General features: G+C 36.5%; 7 protein-coding genes and 1 non-coding gene across 8 annotated transcripts; 3 read left to right on the top strand and 5 right to left on the bottom strand.

Annotated features, from left to right (window-relative positions):
- On the bottom strand, positions 1–1,313 carry SOCG_02878 (elongator complex subunit Elp4). Its single transcript, XM_013161368.1, has one exon. It carries the CDS (start codon positions 1,252–1,254, stop codon positions 175–177), a length of 1,080 nt encoding a protein of 359 aa, XP_013016822.1. The 5' UTR covers positions 1,255–1,313; the 3' UTR covers positions 1–174.
- Positions 1,314–1,365: 52 nt separating this feature from the next.
- On the bottom strand, positions 1,366–2,960 carry SOCG_02879 (translation initiation factor eIF2B alpha subunit). The gene is made up of 4 exons (XM_013161369.1): positions 2,685–2,960; positions 2,499–2,638; positions 1,995–2,437; positions 1,366–1,938 (listed from the first exon to the last, which is right to left on the bottom strand). The coding sequence occupies exons 1-4, from the start codon at positions 2,833–2,835 to the stop codon at positions 1,650–1,652; spliced, it is 1,023 nt and encodes a 340-aa protein (XP_013016823.1). The 5' UTR covers positions 2,836–2,960; the 3' UTR covers positions 1,366–1,649.
- A 597-nt stretch (positions 2,961–3,557) lies between these two features.
- Positions 3,558–9,553, bottom strand: SOCG_02881 (silencing protein Rik1). The gene has a single exon (XM_013161371.1). It carries the CDS (start codon positions 8,930–8,932, stop codon positions 5,795–5,797), a length of 3,138 nt encoding a protein of 1,045 aa, XP_013016825.1. The 5' UTR covers positions 8,933–9,553; the 3' UTR covers positions 3,558–5,794.
- SOCG_02880 (alpha-amylase) lies at positions 3,822–6,019 on the top strand. Its single transcript, XM_013161370.1, has 3 exons — positions 3,822–5,033; positions 5,086–5,529; positions 5,575–6,019. The coding sequence occupies exons 1-3, from the start codon at positions 4,068–4,070 to the stop codon at positions 5,593–5,595; spliced, it is 1,431 nt and encodes a 476-aa protein (XP_013016824.1). The 5' UTR covers positions 3,822–4,067; the 3' UTR covers positions 5,596–6,019.
- A 518-nt stretch (positions 9,554–10,071) lies between the features above and the next one.
- SOCG_16105 lies at positions 10,072–10,143 on the bottom strand. The gene has a single exon. It is a non-coding gene; the product is annotated as a tRNA-His (tRNA).
- Positions 10,144–10,441: 298 nt separating this feature from the next.
- On the top strand, positions 10,442–12,914 carry SOCG_02882 (protein phosphatase regulatory subunit Par1). Its single transcript, XM_013161372.1, has 6 exons — positions 10,442–10,628; positions 10,672–10,770; positions 10,855–11,068; positions 11,234–11,988; positions 12,041–12,339; positions 12,399–12,914. The coding sequence occupies exons 1-6, from the start codon at positions 10,605–10,607 to the stop codon at positions 12,655–12,657; spliced, it is 1,650 nt and encodes a 549-aa protein (XP_013016826.1). The 5' UTR covers positions 10,442–10,604; the 3' UTR covers positions 12,658–12,914.
- SOCG_02883 (condensin complex non-SMC subunit Cnd3) lies at positions 12,858–15,945 on the top strand. The gene is made up of 5 exons (XM_013161373.1): positions 12,858–14,892; positions 14,935–15,066; positions 15,107–15,329; positions 15,370–15,479; positions 15,525–15,945. Exons 1-5 carry the CDS (start codon positions 13,006–13,008, stop codon positions 15,801–15,803), a joined length of 2,631 nt encoding a protein of 876 aa, XP_013016827.1. The 5' UTR covers positions 12,858–13,005; the 3' UTR covers positions 15,804–15,945.
- On the bottom strand, positions 15,921–18,124 carry SOCG_02884 (signal recognition particle subunit Srp54). The gene is made up of 2 exons (XM_013161374.1): positions 17,874–18,124; positions 15,921–17,563 (listed from the first exon to the last, which is right to left on the bottom strand). The coding sequence occupies exons 1-2, from the start codon at positions 17,949–17,951 to the stop codon at positions 16,064–16,066; spliced, it is 1,578 nt and encodes a 525-aa protein (XP_013016828.1). The 5' UTR covers positions 17,952–18,124; the 3' UTR covers positions 15,921–16,063.
- Positions 18,125–18,523: the final 399 nt, after the last annotated feature.

An 18,523-nucleotide genomic window follows, 5' to 3' on the forward strand; every position in this document is an offset into this window, starting at 1 on the left:
ATGAAGTTAGAAGAGGATACTTTAGCAAAAGCTTGAACTTTATTCATTTATTAACAATACCAAAATCGTACTATACAATTAAGAGAAACAAAACAGTTTTCACATTTTTAAACGTATACACAAAACCAAAACGCTAATTGGTCTCCAGAGAGCCAACCCTAACACAATTAAACACTAAAATTCAATTGATTTTAAAGAAGGCTGAGACTTATCTTTATTGCTTGTTTTCTTTTCAGGTTCTTCTTCGTCCAGAGGAGGAAGAACCCATGGCTCAATAGTGAATCTTCTCTTGGATACTGTGAACGAAAGATCGCCTGCCTCACTAGAATTATCTGTGTTTGTAAAAGGCAAAGGAAGAGGAAGCTTATGGATCCTAAATAGCCCTTGGGGTTGAGTGGCCAAACCATTGATGGTTTCCGTGATGGGAAAAGGGTGCAAAGAGAAGACACCTGAGGCCAAAGACTCTAACCAATACACTTGCTCGCAATCCCTGGAAAATAAGGTAGAGGGAACTGAGCACATGCAAACAATATGCACAGAGGTAGTGCATTTTATGAGAGACGAAAGTGAATGGATGAAGCGTATAAAGTGCTGTGGCTGTGTTGCTCGAATGGAATAAAAGGCAGGGGAAAGTAGAGATGGTAAAACAAGTCGGCATACGGTTCCTGGCTTCAACGAAGCTAAGAATCTGGTAAGACTTTCCAAAACCGGGATGAACGGATTTGAGCCTGTTTCAAGCGGAAAAGGCGAGACTGCTTTCATCATCTTAGAACCAATCGTTAAACGTTTTGTCAGGTCAAAAGCATGAGTAAAGCCTGGGGGAATTGCATCGGGGGCAGGGACTTTGGTTTTTGAGGTATTCTCGTATCGCCAAGCAATTTTCATTCGATTTTGTTGCGCAGAATTAGAAAAAGAAGATGATTCTGATGATTTAGATTCCTCACTTTTCGCTGCTCGCTCATTTTCGGCGGGAAGTTGACGAAACCACGGTTCGCCCATTGAAGGTCCTAGCCAAACAGCATGGTCCTGTAAAAGTCCTTCTGCAGCAAAAAATTTCAACAAAACTGAAGAATAATCGGTGGAATCTTCCTCCACAACTAGTAGACTCCGTAGAGGGATTCCTCCCAAAAGATAATAGTCAAACGACGTACTACCTGAGCTAGTTATCCAACGTGCGTCTTTTGGTGATAATCGAACGCCTTTCGGCAATTCTATCGGTGTTGTCTGTACGGCTGTTTTTCTCTTAAATGACATTCTCGATCTTGACACCCTAAGAGGAAGTCTACTGACTGGCAAAGTCTACACTGTAGCACCTACACTTGAGGTCAACTAAATTGTATCACAAAATCCAAAAAAATAAAATATTTTTAGCTATAGATTTACTAAATTTTATTCATCGTATACATCAGACATGTTCCATTGTAGAACAAAATTGGCATGAATTATCTACATACACGTTCCACAAAAAAAAAAAAAAAAAAAGAAGCAAGAACAAAAACTGTCTTCCTTTTCTTTTCAGCATGCTTTTTTAAGGTATATCGCTTTACAAAAGGTATAACATTTCCAACAATATTTTGAAGACCATTATCTATCCAAAAAGAACCCAACAGATTATTAAACATGAGATGTGGAATTTTTTTTCCTTATCTTTATAGGTACAACTTAATGAGTTCTTCACTAACACCGCTCTTGGAGTCTATGATTCCAAGATCGGTGATTAATCCTGAAACAAATTCTGGAGGAGTGACATCCAAAGTGGGATTATTTCTAATTTGCTCTTCGTTCATAATTAATTCATTGTGAATAGCATCGGATGGTGTGGGCACGATATCTCGAATGGGACCAAGAGTTTCGGGAGAGGGATCGTCAAACTCGAGGATCGGTTGACTAAAAGGAATATCGTATTGAGAAAGTGGAAACATTCGGACAAACTTATGACTAAAGAGATGATTAGCAAACACTGATTCTTGCATATTCCTTGAGTGAAGACATACCTTTCAGCAACTGCGTAAAATGGCTTGTGAGCATGCTTAGCGAATACTGCGAGCTGGAAGGTACCAATCTGATTAATTAATCCACCGTTTTCTACCACGCCTTCAGCGCCCACGAGTACTAAATCAACGCGATTCATGGTAAAACTCACAGCTGAGTCAAGGACCATGCAAGTGGGAATACAAGCTTTACGGAGTGTATCCGCCATGAGACAACCAGAACCACTGGGTCGAGATTCGGTTACAAACACTTTGAAACGTACATGACGCTTAGCAGCAGCTAAAAGGATGGCTGCTACACCACGAGAAAAACCATGAGTCAAAATAACATTTCCATCACGAATTAAAGGATAACCTAAGTTTGCAATGGTTTGACGACAAGCACGAGCACGTTGAATAAACAGCTTACCGTTTTCCACTAAGTGACGTTTACATTGCTCGAAATCCTACGCGAAGTATAGTTAGTATACAATGGATGCATATTCAAGCCATCAACATGAACCATACCCCAACATCGTGTAAAGAACGAGTAACGAAACGCTGAAAAATATCGCATCCAGCAGACAATGATATATTGTTTTCTACGCCGTTCTTCAAAGCATTGGATCCACTTTGCAGAATATCCATAAACTCTGAAATTGTCTTAGCTGGATTGGGTTAGCATTCCTGCTCTATACCTCTATTTTTACAAACCTTGAGAACGTGACAATAACTGTACAAGAGCCTCGATGGCAGCTACGGGCATGGTAATCTCAGGATCATCTTCCAAGAATTTTTTGTAAATCTTTACAATGTCAAATTCCCCTTGAGAATGTCGAACGATTCCCGTAGATTTGGATTCCATGTTTTGTAAATGTCAACCTGTTTCTCTACACCCTATTTTTCCTTTAAGAAAAAATACGACGATGCAACAATATCGCTAATCCTTGTAGTCCTCAATACTTCTTGCTACCGTATATATCAACATACTAGAAGGGAAGTTCAACTTCCATCATTCTCATTGTAACTCGGTATATATGATTTCCGAAACCTGTCGAGCTACTCCGTAGTAAATAAAGAAACTGATTTATTTATTATTATTTCCCAGAGAAATTGCTGTATTTGATATTATTTCATTAATGCATTAATCTTAATCCATCTAAAATTCAATGCTTAACGTTTAAATGATAAAAAATAAAGCATAGTTGAATGGGAGAAAGAGGAGGATTATAGGGCGAAGTTGGAACATAGAGCAATGCATTGTAAAATTAAAATTGAAGACTATGATCAAATATTCTCTTTCTATTTTACAATAAGCCATAAATAAATAGGAACTTCCACGAGAGAAAACCTGCTAAAACATCTATTCAGAGCGCGAATGTTATCATACTACGGAGGATCTTCAATAATCTAAATAAAATTGGTTCCTCTTAAAAACAACAGGAATTTCAAAGTTCGAAAGTAATATTGAAGAGAAGAATGAGCGCAAATCTATAACATTCTTTTGTATCACGACGCCTTACCGGGCGTGTACTATAGGATAATCACTAAGGTGAATATTACAACTACCTTGCTTACTTGCTCAATAGGATCTACGCAATAGTATTATCTTTTACTTTAACTTTTTTATTTTTTTTATCAAAAAGAGAGTTAAGAATCCCAAGTTGGGACATAACAAAATCTGTGTTAGGCAGTTAAATCACTTAGCTCCCAAATATGAAACATGATAATTGAACCTTGAAGAATAGTTCATTGGAATAAATATGACTATATTCAATTATCGGGAACCATTTTGTGCGTCTGATTCGGTTAACCCAGAGTAGCTTATAGGCCAATGTTTGTTTATGTTAACGAAGATGTGGTACAACAAAACAAAAGTGTAAACAGAAATAGTATATTTAATGCGCTGAAACAAAAACAGAGAAAGAGCCACAATTTATTAATTTGGATTTCAGAGAGTCTGAGAGCCATCGCTTTTGCGTTTCGTACCTCTTCCTTGCCTGCCTCCCTTAAGGCATACCTCAATTTGAAAAGATAGAGCAGTATTATTTGCAATCTTTTGAAAGGCTTCCATAACACTCTTCGTTGAGATCAACCATGTCCTGCTGCTTCTTTCAAAAAAAAACTTTTGTAAAAGAAAAGGAATACAACGATACATGGAGAAAACAAGTCATATATCAGTTGCTTACGGACAGATTTGCTAGGGACGAAGATGACTTTGAACATCCATCTCAAGGAAGAACATACTTGGGAGGGACTTGGAAGGGTGTCACAAAAAAACTCGACTATCTTCAATTACTTGGTTGCACGGCCGTATGGATTAGTCCAATCGTAAAGAATATTGAAGGCCAAACAGGCTATGGAGAACCTTACCATGGCTATTGGACGCAGGACTTTACGAAACTCAATAGTCATTTTGGCACTTCCGAAGATCTTCAAGATTTGGTTAATAATCTTCATAAGCGTGGAATGTTGTGTATGGTGGATATCGTCGTTAACCATATGGCGCATCCCGGAAAAGAGGCAGTTGACTATTCACAGTTTACTCCATTTAATCAGGCCAATGATTTCCACCCCTGGAAGTATATTCAGGATTATAACAATCAAGACGAAGTTGTTTCTGGTTGGCTTGGAGATGATTGCGTGAATTTGCCTGACATAAAAACAGAAAAGTCCAGCGTACGTAAGTTTTTCCAAAAATGGATCAGTGATTTAGTAAACACGTACAAATTCGATGGTATGAGAATTGATACTGCCAAACATGTTGAGAAGTCATTCTACCCTCCATTCATTAAATCAGCAAATATCTTCGCAGCAGGCGAAATCTTCCATGGCAATCCGAAATATGTCGGAGTTTATCAAGACTACATGCCTTCAGTGATTAATTTCCCACTCTATTATCAATTGCGTGAGGCGTTTTCATACCCCCGAATTCCGATGTTTGAGTATTACCAGAAAGGCGTCTTAGATATTAGGCATAATTTTAGAGATCCAACCATACTATGCAACTTTCTTGAAAATCACGACGTGCCTAGGTTCTTCTCTCAAACACAAGATAATGCTGTAAGTCATTAATTAACCTAAGGTCGTCAATATATTATTAACACAAAAATAGTTAGCGCTTAATGCCATTGCTGCAACAATTTTTTCAGATGGTATACCCGTTATTTACTATGGCCAAGAACAGAGATTCAGCGGGGGTAATGATCCTGACAATCGAGAAGGACTATGGTTGAGTAAATATGATACTTCAAACTTTTTGTTTGAATGTATTTCAACATTTATCCGTCTTCGACAAAGCTTGATAAAGAAAAATCCAAAATTTTGCGTTCAACTTTCTCAAAAAATATATCTTGATAAAAGGGTTTATGCGTTTTACAGGACAGGAGTACTGATTGTTCTGTGTAATGGCGGAAGACAAACAAGAAAGACAATTATTGTAGACACTTCCTCTTTCTCACAAAACCCAAATCAGGTCTACGTGGATGCTTTCAGTAAATCTCGTCTACAATCAAGTGAACAGAAACTGAATCTTACAATAAAATACGGACTTCCTATGGTACGTATATTCATGCTTTCATCGAAAATTTACTAACGATAACAGTTGCTAGTACCTTCAGAATGAAAACAGATATTCAGGCGCTTTTAACTTCAATTCTTCCAGTTTCTTTACCTAGATAGGTTTTTGATGATATTCCAGAATGATTACCTGGTGTTTCGCTTTTATGGGTTAACAAATAGAAACCCTTTTTCCTTTATCATTTATAGAGTAGACTTGACATCTTTAATTATAACAACATCAACTTATTGAAATAATATGCCAACTAAGAAAGAAGTTCTACTTCATCCAATAGAGAACGAACTTTCTCATGAGAATTAAGATTTTCAATATGCTCCAAAAGCCGGCATAATCGAAATATCCGAGTTGAGGACCAACTTTTTGTGTTTTTTATGATATCTCCATTTACAAAGGGAATCTCACTAAGTTCCTCTTCTTCGATGCTTTCTAAATCCGATATCGACAAATACGAGAGTTCAAGCTGCCGTATCTTCTTCGCGAGTTCGTGAAATTCATTGATATTTGAATTTAAGGAGTAAATACTTCCAATCGCACCTTTTTCTGTACCAAAATATAAACGAGGCTCCAGCATCTTACTAGAAACACCATTTTGAGGAACTGTATTCAAACAAAACCGTGTTACCTTATCATGAAGCCGGTACTGCGTTTCTGCAACAAGTCTCATTTGCTCTTTGGATCCCGCAATATTTTCCAATCTAACAATATGCATTACTCCGCTATCTGATGCAAAAATGTATTTATTTCTTTCATAGCAAAGAGCAGTAAGTATACGTTCGCCTATATTGCATCTTGAGTACATTACGAACGTGTAATTTTCCAATCTCAAAATAGTAATGAATCCGACGACATCTCCAATAAGAATATTTTGTTCTTTGTCAACAGTTATATGAGTTATCAAATTGCCAACACAAAATTTAGTTTTCAATTCCATTTTTCCATTCAATATATCAAAAAGGCCAACAAAATGCCCAAATGAAGCAATAAAACATTTTTCGTACAAAGATAGACAGCTTACAGCAGCAGAAAGCTGAATAGAGTTTACACAAGTAAGAGCGGACAAATCCGGCATGAACCGATACAATAATAACTTACCATTCGACGGAAGTAAATCAACTACCCGATGGTTGTTGACAGCAACAACTATTGTATCATCCTCTATTTTCAGTATTTCTTCACATCGATCGTACAATGGAAATTCATATCTTTCCAACTGTTTACCGCTAGAAAACTCTAGTAGTGACAATGAATAGCATTCGTCCATCCCTTCTGTATTATTCGGGAGAGGATGGAGAGTAATTGTTAGCAATATTTGGTCGAATCGTATTGCACGCAAAGGAACGTGGCTCAAAGGAATCGTACTCGCATATAAATGAGGCCTCTTATCCATTTCTAAAAAGGAGACTCCTTTTGACGAGAGAGCAACAAGTCTAGTTGGGTCTTTGTCTTTCGAAAATTGACAAATATCAAAAGCAACAGGTATATTTAGTGGCATATAGCCAAGACTTCCATTGAATCCGTAGACCATATGAGGCTGGTCATTATTACAAATTATGTAGGTTCCATTATGCACATTTAGCCGAGAAAACACTATTGGTGTAGTTCCAAATTTTTTCACTTCAGAAAAAATTACCTTATTTCTTGATAGGACATATGCAACCAAAAATCCATCGCCATATGATACAAGAAAAAGACTGACTTCAGCATTAAAATTCTCTAGTATAACGTTTCGAGGTAGCGAAGGAAGTTCGGATTTGAACACATTAGCTGAACCATTATTAACCTTAAAGTTATAAATAATAACCTCTTTAGACCAAAACCCAATAGCAATTTTCGACTCGCTAGCCATTTCTAAGCAGCTAATCTCACTATCAAACTTGATTCGAGACATTTCAACATCCCTCTGATATATGACAAGCTCTAATCCACCCAGAACTATTGCAGAATAACCTTTATAACAAGTGGCATTCGTAATTTTTTCCAAATGTATTACTTTTAATATTTTTTTAGAGTCGTAAATGCATAAAGATTTCGTAGTTACTTGTATAAATTGATCGTCGATTCCTGACAGTGCTATCGTTCTTTCATTAATCGAAAGTTCAGAATCAAGCTCCAGTTGAATATCTTCCTTGATATTGAAAACTAAAGTTTCTTCAACGAAGATAATAAATAATTTTTCCGCCACATGGGAAGAGAGAACCATAACACGAATAATATCAGAACACTCAAAAAAACCAAGAGAATTCGTAAATAAAGCATGTTTGTAATGTAATATTGATGCATTTTTAAAAGATCCAGCACATACGAACATCGATTGACCCTGGTGGTCTGGATAAATATTAATGTCATGGACGGGCCCCAAGTTGGGTAAAGTAAAGGTATCACTCATGTTTGGAATAGATATAAGCTTCGAACAGTTCCCTTGACTTCCAATAAATAAAAGGTCGTCATTTATTGAGACTAAACTTGTGACGAATGTGACGGGTGATATATTCAATTTTTCCAAGCTTAAATTCCATAATTTCCCAGCCAAAACACTTGAATAAATTGCATAAAAATTACCATTTACGTCGCAAAGAATGAAATGATTGTCTTGTCCTTCAAGAGATATCCAATGATCATAAACTCTAGACGGTGATTTTATGGTGACTATTCCACCACGATAAAAGCAATGAATGGCTCTTTTATCCAAGACTAGTAAGCCCCTTTTACCAAAGGGAATAATTTTAGAAGGTAGAACAGAATCAAAGAGACGTATTCCATTTTCTAGATTTTTTGACTCCACGTCAATAGGAAAAGCCGTTATAGCCGAATCAATGCCTTCACTATGCAGAACAACTAAAGTAGGAATTTTCGGAAAGTTTAACAGACAAATGTCTTGTATAGGATTGACTGGAAAGGAGATGGGAAAGCCGTCGTCAATGGAACAACCAGATTTTTGCCTCTCTTCAGCAGATAAGACATTTATACATAGCATAAAGACATCATCTATACTTAAAAAAATCATACGCATTTTCTTGTCTACCAAGCAATGACTTTTGGTGAAACGATTCCACGGAAAAGATATTCGATAACATAGAGGAGGATGATCAATATTTGCTTTCTGAAAGTCTTCATCCCAGTAAAGCGTAAAGTATGTATCATCTTGTAAAACAACAAACAAATAATCCCGATTAAGACCAGGCGGTCGATAGGCCTGCAAATGTCTTACTGCATGCCATAAAGGGATAGTTGTAAAAAGATCTAAATCATGGTTATCGGTTATGCGATAAACATTGATGGTTAAGTTTTGCACAAAGATCAAAGACGTTTCAGAAGAAAAGAATTGACTTGAAATCGCTGTATCAATTGCCGTCGACCTAAACGATTGAACGCAAAGCGCCATGCACAATTCCCATAAAATGCAGAACCTAGAACGACCAAAAGAAAAGAAAAAAAGAGGGGTAATATGAATTAAAAAGATCGATGAATGTCAAAAGGACGATTCAGGTCTCCAACAGATTAATACGTTATATGCATACAAATTGTACAGCTCAAGTACCAAATTAGTTACCTTTTATGTACATGCAAATAATTTACTAAACCGTTGGGAAATTTCTCTTATTCCCTTCGAAACGAAGCCAAAACGAGAATTGCAAGGGTTAGGAAAGCGAACATTAGTGGGAGGAAAGAGACACAGAATTGCAGTAACCAAGATACTTTAAATCGTCTATATTCGTACAAGAGAACATAAGATACAAAAGAAAAAGAAAATAAACTTTTTTCTTATAACAATCGGCAGATTCAACTAGACCTTTGCTAACGTTCTCCACATGTTCTGGCTTGACTTAGAATGAGATTATGTATGAATATTGATTGTTTTTCTCTATAAAGGGTTTTATTACATGCTGATTCTTTGTTCTAAGTCATTTTTTCGCTTCCTACATGCGAAAGGTTACCACCAATACGTATACTAAGTGTAAAATATATGGAAAGGATAATTTTGAAAAATTATCCTTTTTTTTTTTTTTAAATAGCCGATGATTTATTAATTTAAAAATCTTTACATTATGAGTTTCGCGTACTTTCAAAGACAAAGACTGTACTGTTACTTGTAAGGGTACACTGATTTTACCACTATAATTTACATTCATACAGCTTAATTGAAGAATTGAAAGTCCATTCTATTCTTTGAGATGGGATTGAAAGAGATAGAAAAACTAAGTAGCAATTTCCTTTGCAAACGATAGGAAAAGGGTTCACGAGATGGGCACTCTTAAAAATTTCACTCTAATGAAAAGCATATGCCAAAAATTGAACGTTGTCAGTTGCCTGTACTTAAATAATAGAATTTATTAAATCACCTTTAAAATTTACAGAAACCATATAATAGGCTTAAGTATTTATTACTAGAAACTAAAACACTCAGTCTGATCAAACTAAACCTCAAATATCAAGATTTGGCGCTTTGCATCAATTATTTGCGAATATATTAGGTTTATTTAGAAAATCTGAATAATAGTAAAAAGCCAAAAAATAGTTGTTTGCCCACACCAGGAATCGAACCTGGGTCGCATCGGCCACAACGATGAGTCTTAACCACTGGACCATGTGAGCTTCGGTTAATGAGATAAGTAAAATGAAATACGAGAATAAGGTGTTATAAAATAAAAGTTCTCATCAGACGAAGGCTCATCGTGAGGATCATCTCCATATTCGTGGTATTTACGTCGAATATATCTTATAGTTTCGCTTTTAAAACAGCTTTTATTGTTCAGTATGAGGTCGTTTCACCGGTAATACGCTTAACGAATCATACCGCACATCCCAATTATTCGGGCTTCTTATTCTTCGTTACTACGGGCCTCCATCATGTAAATACCAACTAAGGGAGAACTAAATAGACTTTCAAAAACATAGGAAATAGGAAGTAATTACGTGGAAGAACAAATTGATTTTGTCACTATAAGTAGCCTGTTTTGGGATCGTATCCTAGAGGCTTCTTTCAGCACGAAATTTCAGCTTGAGTTTCAAATTGCAAGGAAAACAGCGTCGATTTTTCCTTAATACCATTGAAAATGAAGGGAATTAAAAGCAAAATGGTAAGTAGTTTTACTAGACAATTTATGCTGACGAATGTTCTAGCTCTCAAGGGGTAAAACCCAGGACTCGCAAAAGTCTAGCAAAAAGAAAGAAAGTAAAAAGTCTTCTTCTAACGAATCTTCAAAATCTTCTTCTAAAGAGGTACGCCATTTTTTGCTAGGTGTCTTTTGTAGACCTAGCTTTTACCGTTTGAATTCATGCTAATAAACACGCATATTATTATAGTCATCACCTGTTGAATCTACCAACAACGTTATGGGTGCTCAGAATGATTATCTTTCAGTCCCAAAGCACTCAAATAAAAAGGTTCCGATTGATACGACTCCTACTCCTAGAGACGAAATTTTGCTAGAGAATGTTCGAACTGTACGAAAGCAAAGATCTTCTTTATACCACATATCTGAAAATCGAATGCTCGTTCGTCTTCCTTCTTTTTCAGGTATGCTTTGTTTATTGTAGTTGTTTCATCGGTGTTTTACATACGGTTTCATATATGGCTTACCGTAAAGATACTTAAAACTATTTCGTTCTCTTTTTTAAAGAGAAAATGAAACTAATGCGATTATCTTTGCTTCTTATGGTCCTCATTTGACTAACTTTCTAGATGTCCCTATCACTGCATGGCATTCATTGGCCTTGGAAAAATTAGAACAATGCTGTGTTTTATTCGACTTTAATGATCCGTCGACCGACCTTTATGGCAAGGAGGTGAAGCGCGAGGCTCTACAGGATTTGATAGATTTGGTTTCTGTTCGGAAAGAAGCAATAGATGAGTCATTATATCCCTCCATTGTACATATGTTCTCCGTTAATGTTTTTCGCCCTTTACCACCTCCTTCAAATCCCCTCGGTGAAGTAGTTGATTTAGAAGAAGATGAACCTGCGTTAGAAGTGGCTTGGCCTCATTTACACCTTGTTTATGACTTTTTTTTGAGGTTTTTTGAGTCGCCGTCACTGAACACTTCTATCGCAAAAGTATATATCAACCAAAAATTTATTCGTAAACTACTTGTTTTGTTTGACAGCGAAGATCCTCGTGAAAGGGATTTCTTGAAAACTATTCTTCATAGAATTTACGGAAAGTTTCTTTCGTTGCGGGCTTTTATTCGAAGGTCTATTAATAATCTATTCCTTCAGTATATTTACGAAAATGAGCAATTTAGCGGAATTGCTGAACTCCTTGAAATCCTGGGTAGCATTATCAATGGGTTTGCACTTCCATTGAAAGAAGAACACAAGGTTTTCTTATCTCGTGTCTTGATCCCTATGCATAAGGCAAAGTCTCTCGCCCTTTATTATCCACAGATTGCTTATGGTATCGTGCAGTTTGTGGAAAAGGATTCCTCTGTAACCGAAGAGGTAAGTTCATCTGAGAATGACATTACCAAAATGTTTACTAACCAATACGTAGGTTATTCTTGGTCTTCTTCGATACTGGCCAAAGGTCAACAGTGGGAAAGAAGTTTTGTTTCTGAATGAATTGGAAGATATTGTTGAAGTAATGGAGCCATCTGAATTTCTCAAAATACAAATACCGCTATTTCAAAAGTTGGCTTCTTGTATATCTAGCCAAAATTTTCAAGTTGCCGAGCGTGCTTTATATTTCTTCAACAACGATTATTTCGTACATTTGGTCGAAGAAAACGTAGACGTCATTTTGCCTATTATATATCCCGCTCTCTTTGAAATATCGAAAAGCCATTGGAATAGGTAAGGAAGGATTGAAGTTGTTTCATTTATCGTTCATTAGTTATATCTAACGTGTACAGGGTTATCAATTCAATGGTTTGTAATGTTTTGAAACTGTTTATGGATATAAACTCCTCTTTGTTCGACGAAGTTGATACAGAATACTCCGTCGCCATAAATAGAAAGGAAAAGGAAGAACAAGAAAGGAAAGAAAGGTGGCTTATCCTTGAGTCTATTGCGATTGAAAATGCCTCTAAAATGAACATATCGAAAAATACATCTGTACAAACAACTACGGAACAATTAAAAAAGATATCTATCGAAACTCCAGACGATTAGGCCTTTTGCATTACTAATAATGATTCATATTATGCTACAACTTATTTCTTTTCCACATCTAATGAATATGATGCAATTTTGCACCTAATAATTGCCTAAATTTAACCATAATTAGTTTCATTATCTTTTCTTTTTTCTTTATTTTTCAATTAGATTAATTGTTAGTATTTTTGTCCCTCTGCTGGTGTAGGCGAACTTTATAACCTCTCTTAGATGATTGCCCAGTTCATATGTTTACAATCCAAGTAATACAACCCTCAAAATCACCAACATATACTCAGGCTGCTCAGCAGCACCTATAACATTAGCAATATCTATTATTTAAATTAGAGGATCTATAAACTAAGGATGTCTGCTTTACAGGTCATTGCATCCAGCCAAAATTCCGTTTCAAGCCACAGAAAGTTGTGCAACAAATTGTTCGCTTTACGGCTGCAAGATACCTTTTTACAGGATATTTTTCAATCTATAAATATTGTTTTAACAATAAAAAAAGGAAATACCAATGCTGATCGCGTGCTTCGGTTTATAGTCACGTTCATTAACTATCTTCAACAGAAGGATCCTGAGACTGACATTGCTCAACCAGTTCTGAAACATGTGCTAAAAGGATTGGATGCGAAAGATAAAACGGTAAGATTTCGTAGCTGTCAGGTTGTAGCCAGAGTCATCAATTCCGTGAAAGAAATTGATGATGACATCTATAGCATACTTCGTGAGAAATTACTCGACCGTGTAGTAGACAGAGAAGCATTTGTCAGATTGGAGGCTGTCATTGCACTCTCTCGTCTTCAAGAAGATACACAAGAGGAGGAAAACGATGTTCGTAACATGCTGTTATTTTTATTACAAAATGATCCCAGCCCTGATGTTCGAAGAGCTGTTTTACTGAATATTGAAGTAAGTAAAGCTACTTTACCATTTATTCTTGAGCGTGCCAGAGATGTTGATGCCACTAATCGAAAGTGCGTCTACTCTAAAGTCATTCCTAAAATTGGTGACTTTCGGTATCTCAGTATCAAAAAACGAGTTCGTATTTTAAAATGGGGTATGAATGATAGAGACGATAGTGTTCAACAGGCAGCCGCCAATATGCTTGCCTATCAGTGGATTGAAAGCGCAGATAATAATTTGCTGGAATTGTTAGAGCGTTTGGATGTCGTCCAAAATTCAGAAGTTGCTAATTTAGCAATAAAATGTTTTTTTACAACTCGTCTGGAAACGCTCACCGAAATTGAATTTCCGGATCAATTTTGGTTAGAATTAACGGCAGAGTCTGCTCTTCTTGCCAGATCTTTTAGTGAGGTTTGTGCTGAAAAAAACTTTGGAGAACTTGCAGAAAAAATACCTGAAGTAAGTCAATTGACTTTTTTTATTGAAAAACAATACGTCGCTTTGCGAGACAGATCTACATACGAGGAGGCTTCATTTATCATTGAACAGTTGCTGCTTATTGCTTTGAATCAAGATATGGCTGATGAAATCGGAAGACGTAAATTATTAAAAAGTTTAACTAATAGTCTTTCCACTTCGTTGCTTAGTGAAAATTTAATATCTCTTCACGTGGAATTACTAAAAAAACTCTGTTCTACCGAAACCGATTTTTGCTCACTACTGGTGGAAATTATTACCGATATGTTCGAACAGGGGCATCTTGATCCTACTAAGGAATCACTTGAGGAGGCTCCGCCTCAATCATCTCAGGAAAAAGAAAAAGATACTGCTTCTTCTCCATCACCGTCCAACATGGAAGAAGATGGGGCTAATGAGGAAACTGAAGAATATAAGGAGGCATTTAATGAAATTAGGTGCCTTTCTTATGTGCAAGCTTTATTCGAAAATATATCTTCTCCACTAAATGAAAACCTGTATGTCGTCGATTTATTGAAGTCTTTAATTATTCCTGCTGTAAAGTCGCACGACCTCCCGATTCGCGAAAAAGGTCTGGAGTGTTTGAGTTTAGTTTGTCTCCTAAATAGCGATTTGGCTTATGAAAATATTGCATTATATTTACACTGTTTTGAAAAAGGAACAGACAATTTAAAAATAATCGCTCTTCGAACCCTAACTGATATCTTTCTTCAACATGGCAAGGAGCGCTTTTCCGCTTTTGATGAGCAGTTTTCGTCCTTGCTTCTTGAAAGTCTTTTTAATATTGACGAACCTGAATTGCAAACCCTTAGTGCTGAAGCAATCGCGAAGCTCTTGGTGATTGTTCATTATAGAGACGAGGTGGTATGTAAAAACATCATTCTTTGCAAAACTAACTATGAATAGTTCCTTAAACCTTTAATAATTCAGTATTTTGAACCAAATACCGTTGAAAACTATGCTTTGCGTCAGGTGTTGGGTTACTTCTTTCCAGTATATGTATATGGATTACCTGAAAATCAGTGGAAAGTTGTAGAGGTATGTGACCCCTAAAATTCTTTTTCTAACATTTTTATAGGTATTTTGCGATACTCTATTGAATTTACTAGAAGTGTACCGTGATATAGATGAAGATGATCTTCAATTGTCAACTTCCCAAATTGCTTTGCAAATGCTTGACTGGACGGATAATGAGAAACTCTTTGAGAAGAAAGTTAATAGTGAATCCTCTACGGCAAATCAAAAGATTCATTTACAATTGGCGAACAATATATTTGAAAGCTTGCCTCGTGCATCCGAAGGTAAGTAGGTAGTGTCATGCTAATACTAACCATCTATTAGGAAAGGAACGAAAACTTATAGTTTCTTTGCTTGGGAAGCTAAACATTCCTGACACTTTGCCTTCTGAGGACTTCAGCAAATCGATTAGGAAATTACAAACATTCGAGAACGTAAGTAAAGCTTTAGCGTTCAAAGACGTGTTTACTAATAAATAGTATGGCTTGACGCTAGATTCCTCTAGCATGAATATCTTATCAAAGTTTGATACAATGTTAAGAAATAAAGAGGAAGCGGCGCGTGAAAGAGAAGAACAGGAAGAAAAGAGCGACGAAGATGAAGAACAACCAGAAGAGGTGAACGAATGTAAAGAAACTGAAGAGAAGGAAGAAGAACCTGCTCCTAACAATGACTTTAATCATGAAAAAATAAGTCAGGATCACTCAATGACAATTGATAGTGATGAAGATATAAACGTTAAACAGGAAGAGGATTAATACACAACCATCTAAGAAGTTTTACAGCTTAGATTACAAGTAAGTTCGCTCTGTTATTTATTGTTTAATTAAATTTTTGGGTTATTGTTTATCTATAAAAGTACTTTTCGAAAAAAAATCCAATTCATGTTTTATGTGTGAAATATATTGTAAATATTTTCATGTCTAAAGAAAGGAATGAAATTTACCATTGATATGCATTTAAATAAACAAGTAAATATGCCAAAAGAGTAAATTACTAAAATACAACAGAAACAAAATTAACGTCTCCGAGGAGGCTTTGCCGCACCTTGCAGTTGATTCATCATGCCCTTAAGATCAAATCCTCCAGGTCCACCACTTCCACCTCCCATCAACGAACTTGCAATTTTAGAGATATCACCAAAGTTCATTGAACCAGGGTTGAAGTCTGGCATACCAGGCATGCCACCTCCACCCATGCCCATTGACTGAAGGCGCTTTTGCATTGCTGCCATCTGGCGAGGATCTTTTTTGAGAGCTGCTGCTGGGTTTCCACCAAGCTTGCCCAATATGCCATCTTTTCCTCCCATGTTTTTGGCCATTTGAGCAAATATACGAACCTGAGATATGGTTTCTTCAACCTCAAGTACACTGGTACCACTGCCCTTGGCTACACGAAAAACACGAGAGGGCTGCTGTGTAAAAAGAAGACCATCAGAATCAAGTTCTTGTTCAGTCATTGAATCAACGATATAAAGCATTCTTTTCATACGTATAGCTCCATCTTCATCATTCATGCCTTGCATCATATTACTCATACCGGGAATCATACTGGCCATTTTGCTTAAGGGTCCGAGTTTCATAATGTTACCAAGTTGATCTCGAAAATCACGAACGGTAAACTTTCCTTGCTCAAGATTTTTAACCATATTCTTTTTGTCTAAATTTAAAGATTGGACGTGTTCCATGAGACCTTCCAAATCACCCATTCCTAAAAGCTTGGAAATAAAAGATCGGGGGGAGAATTTCTCCAAGTCATTAATATGCTCACCAGTACCAATAAAAACAATTGGAGTGTTGGTTGCTGCCACCGCAGACAAAGCACCACCACCCTTAGCGTGGCCATCCAACTTTGTGATAATAACAGCTCCAAAATTCGCGCTTTCTTTGAAAGCCTTTGCTTGGGATTCAGCAGCTTGGCCAATACTAGCATCAAGAATCATGACTGTTTGATCTGGCTGAATAGCTTCGGATATTTCAACCATTTCAGCGAAGAGTTCTTTCTCTTGTTGATGTCTACCAGAGGTATCCACGATGATAACGTCAAAGCGATCTTTTTTAAATTTTTCGACACCTTCCTGAGCGATAACTACAGGATCCATTTCGGTGTAGCTACCGTAAAAGGGTACACGAGCTTTGATGGCATTCTGCTTTAATTGATCAAAAGCGCCTGCACGAAATGTATCTGCAGCAACTAAGCAAGACTTTAGTCCTTTTCTTTGATAGTGAAGGGCTAGTTTGGTACATGTAGTGGTCTTACCGCTACCTTGAAGACCAACCATCATGATTACTGAAGGCTTCCCCTTTTTAGGTGTGTAAGCTTGAACTTGGGGATCAACCAGAGTACAAAGCTCATCGAAGACAGTCTTTTGAACAATTCGCTTTCCATTTATACCTTGAGGAAGATTGGCGACATTAATTTTCTTTTTTATATTGCTTCTTAACGTTTGAACGAGTCGAACATTAACATCTGTTTCCAATAAAGCGGTGCAAATACTTTTCAGAAGATTATCAACAAGCTACCTTGATTAGCTATTGCACGAAGAAGTGAAGGAGAACTGAACAAAGGTAGCGACCAACTCTCAATCGATATACAGAAACAGTTGAATATAATCATGAGATGTAATAAAACTAAACAGACTGCATGTAGATCAAACGTTCTTGCGAACGATATTTGACTAGTTCACAAGGGGAGTACACATCATGACATTCTGTTTCAAATTAAACACGGATTCTTCCTAAAAAAGACAACTGTTTACCATATATATAAAAGAGTAACTGATCAAGGGCCTACGAGCTTATCTACCCATCGACAACGACATTACTTACCTCTTCATTGACGGATGTAGCCTTGGAGAAATCCCCCAAGGCAGAATTTAAACGTCGTCCTAAATCTGCGAATACCATTTTGTCAATTCAAATCGAAATTGGATGATTTAAACAGACAAAAAGGTTTGAATTGTTGTCTTCGGTTTTTGGTAGTTGGCAAGTTACGCTAGGACTTATCGTCGTATTGTTGACATCGTACAAGGAATGTCCAGCATGCTTCTATAGGCAAGATGATTCGAATAAAAATATTGAATACCTTAAAAAACTATTCAAGTCTTCTCAAAACTTGTTTTAATGTTTTTCTTCTTATTCCAATCTTTTGGTTTAGCGATGTTGATATACTGCGATATAATGTATAAAGAAGCAGACTGCAGATAGTTTATACATCTTATCTTTCTTAACGCATAAAAGGGAAATACCTTAGTCAACATAACGCCGGATTGAGATGTACTATAGAAAGACCAAAGAGTTGACAGTTCTGTGGATCTCTTCAGCTTTTTTTTGTAATTTTTATTCTAACAATTTTCGATTTATATAACAATTGTGCTCATGCTGCATGGGATAGACATTTCTCTATTACTCATGGGTTGAGTAAATATAAAAAAGGCATTATGCCAGCGATACTGTTTCGTAAAGACATTACCGAATAC

Source organism: Schizosaccharomyces octosporus (genome assembly GCF_000150505.1).
Source record: "Schizosaccharomyces octosporus yFS286 unplaced genomic scaffold supercont6.1, whole genome shotgun sequence".
In the NCBI taxonomy this organism is placed as follows: domain Eukaryota; kingdom Fungi; phylum Ascomycota; class Schizosaccharomycetes; order Schizosaccharomycetales; family Schizosaccharomycetaceae; genus Schizosaccharomyces; species Schizosaccharomyces octosporus.

Coding starts and splice junctions, on each gene's coding strand:
- SOCG_02878 (XM_013161368.1), bottom strand. CDS start 1,254: ATGTCATTTAAGAGAAAAACAGCCGTACAGACAACACCGATAGAATTG.
- SOCG_02879 (XM_013161369.1), bottom strand. CDS start 2,835: ATGGAATCCAAATCTACGGGAATCGTTCGACATTCTCAAGGGGAATTT. Junction 2,438..2,498: donor GTTCTTTACACGATGTTGGG/GTATGGTTCATG, acceptor TACTTCGCGTAG/GATTTCGAGCAATGTAAACG. Junction 1,939..1,994: donor TTTTACGCAGTTGCTGAAAG/GTATGTCTTCAC, acceptor TCATCTCTTTAG/TCATAAGTTTGTCCGAATGT.
- SOCG_02880 (XM_013161370.1), top strand. CDS start 4,068: ATGTCCTGCTGCTTCTTTCAAAAAAAAACTTTTGTAAAAGAAAAGGAA. Junction 5,034..5,085: donor CTCAAACACAAGATAATGCT/GTAAGTCATTAA, acceptor ACACAAAAATAG/TTAGCGCTTAATGCCATTGC. Junction 5,530..5,574: donor TAAAATACGGACTTCCTATG/GTACGTATATTC, acceptor TAACGATAACAG/TTGCTAGTACCTTCAGAATG.
- SOCG_02881 (XM_013161371.1), bottom strand. CDS start 8,932: ATGGCGCTTTGCGTTCAATCGTTTAGGTCGACGGCAATTGATACAGCG.
- SOCG_02882 (XM_013161372.1), top strand. CDS start 10,605: ATGAAGGGAATTAAAAGCAAAATG. Junction 10,629..10,671: donor AGGGAATTAAAAGCAAAATG/GTAAGTAGTTTT, acceptor CGAATGTTCTAG/CTCTCAAGGGGTAAAACCCA. Junction 10,771..10,854: donor CAAAATCTTCTTCTAAAGAG/GTACGCCATTTT, acceptor ATATTATTATAG/TCATCACCTGTTGAATCTAC.
- SOCG_02883 (XM_013161373.1), top strand. CDS start 13,006: ATGTCTGCTTTACAGGTCATTGCATCCAGCCAAAATTCCGTTTCAAGC. Junction 14,893..14,934: donor TTCATTATAGAGACGAGGTG/GTATGTAAAAAC, acceptor AACTATGAATAG/TTCCTTAAACCTTTAATAAT. Junction 15,480..15,524: donor AATTACAAACATTCGAGAAC/GTAAGTAAAGCT, acceptor ACTAATAAATAG/TATGGCTTGACGCTAGATTC.
- SOCG_02884 (XM_013161374.1), bottom strand. CDS start 17,951: ATGGTATTCGCAGATTTAGGACGACGTTTAAATTCTGCCTTGGGGGAT. Junction 17,564..17,873: donor CTACATCCGTCAATGAAGAG/GTAAGTAATGTC, acceptor TAATCAAGGTAG/CTTGTTGATAATCTTCTGAA.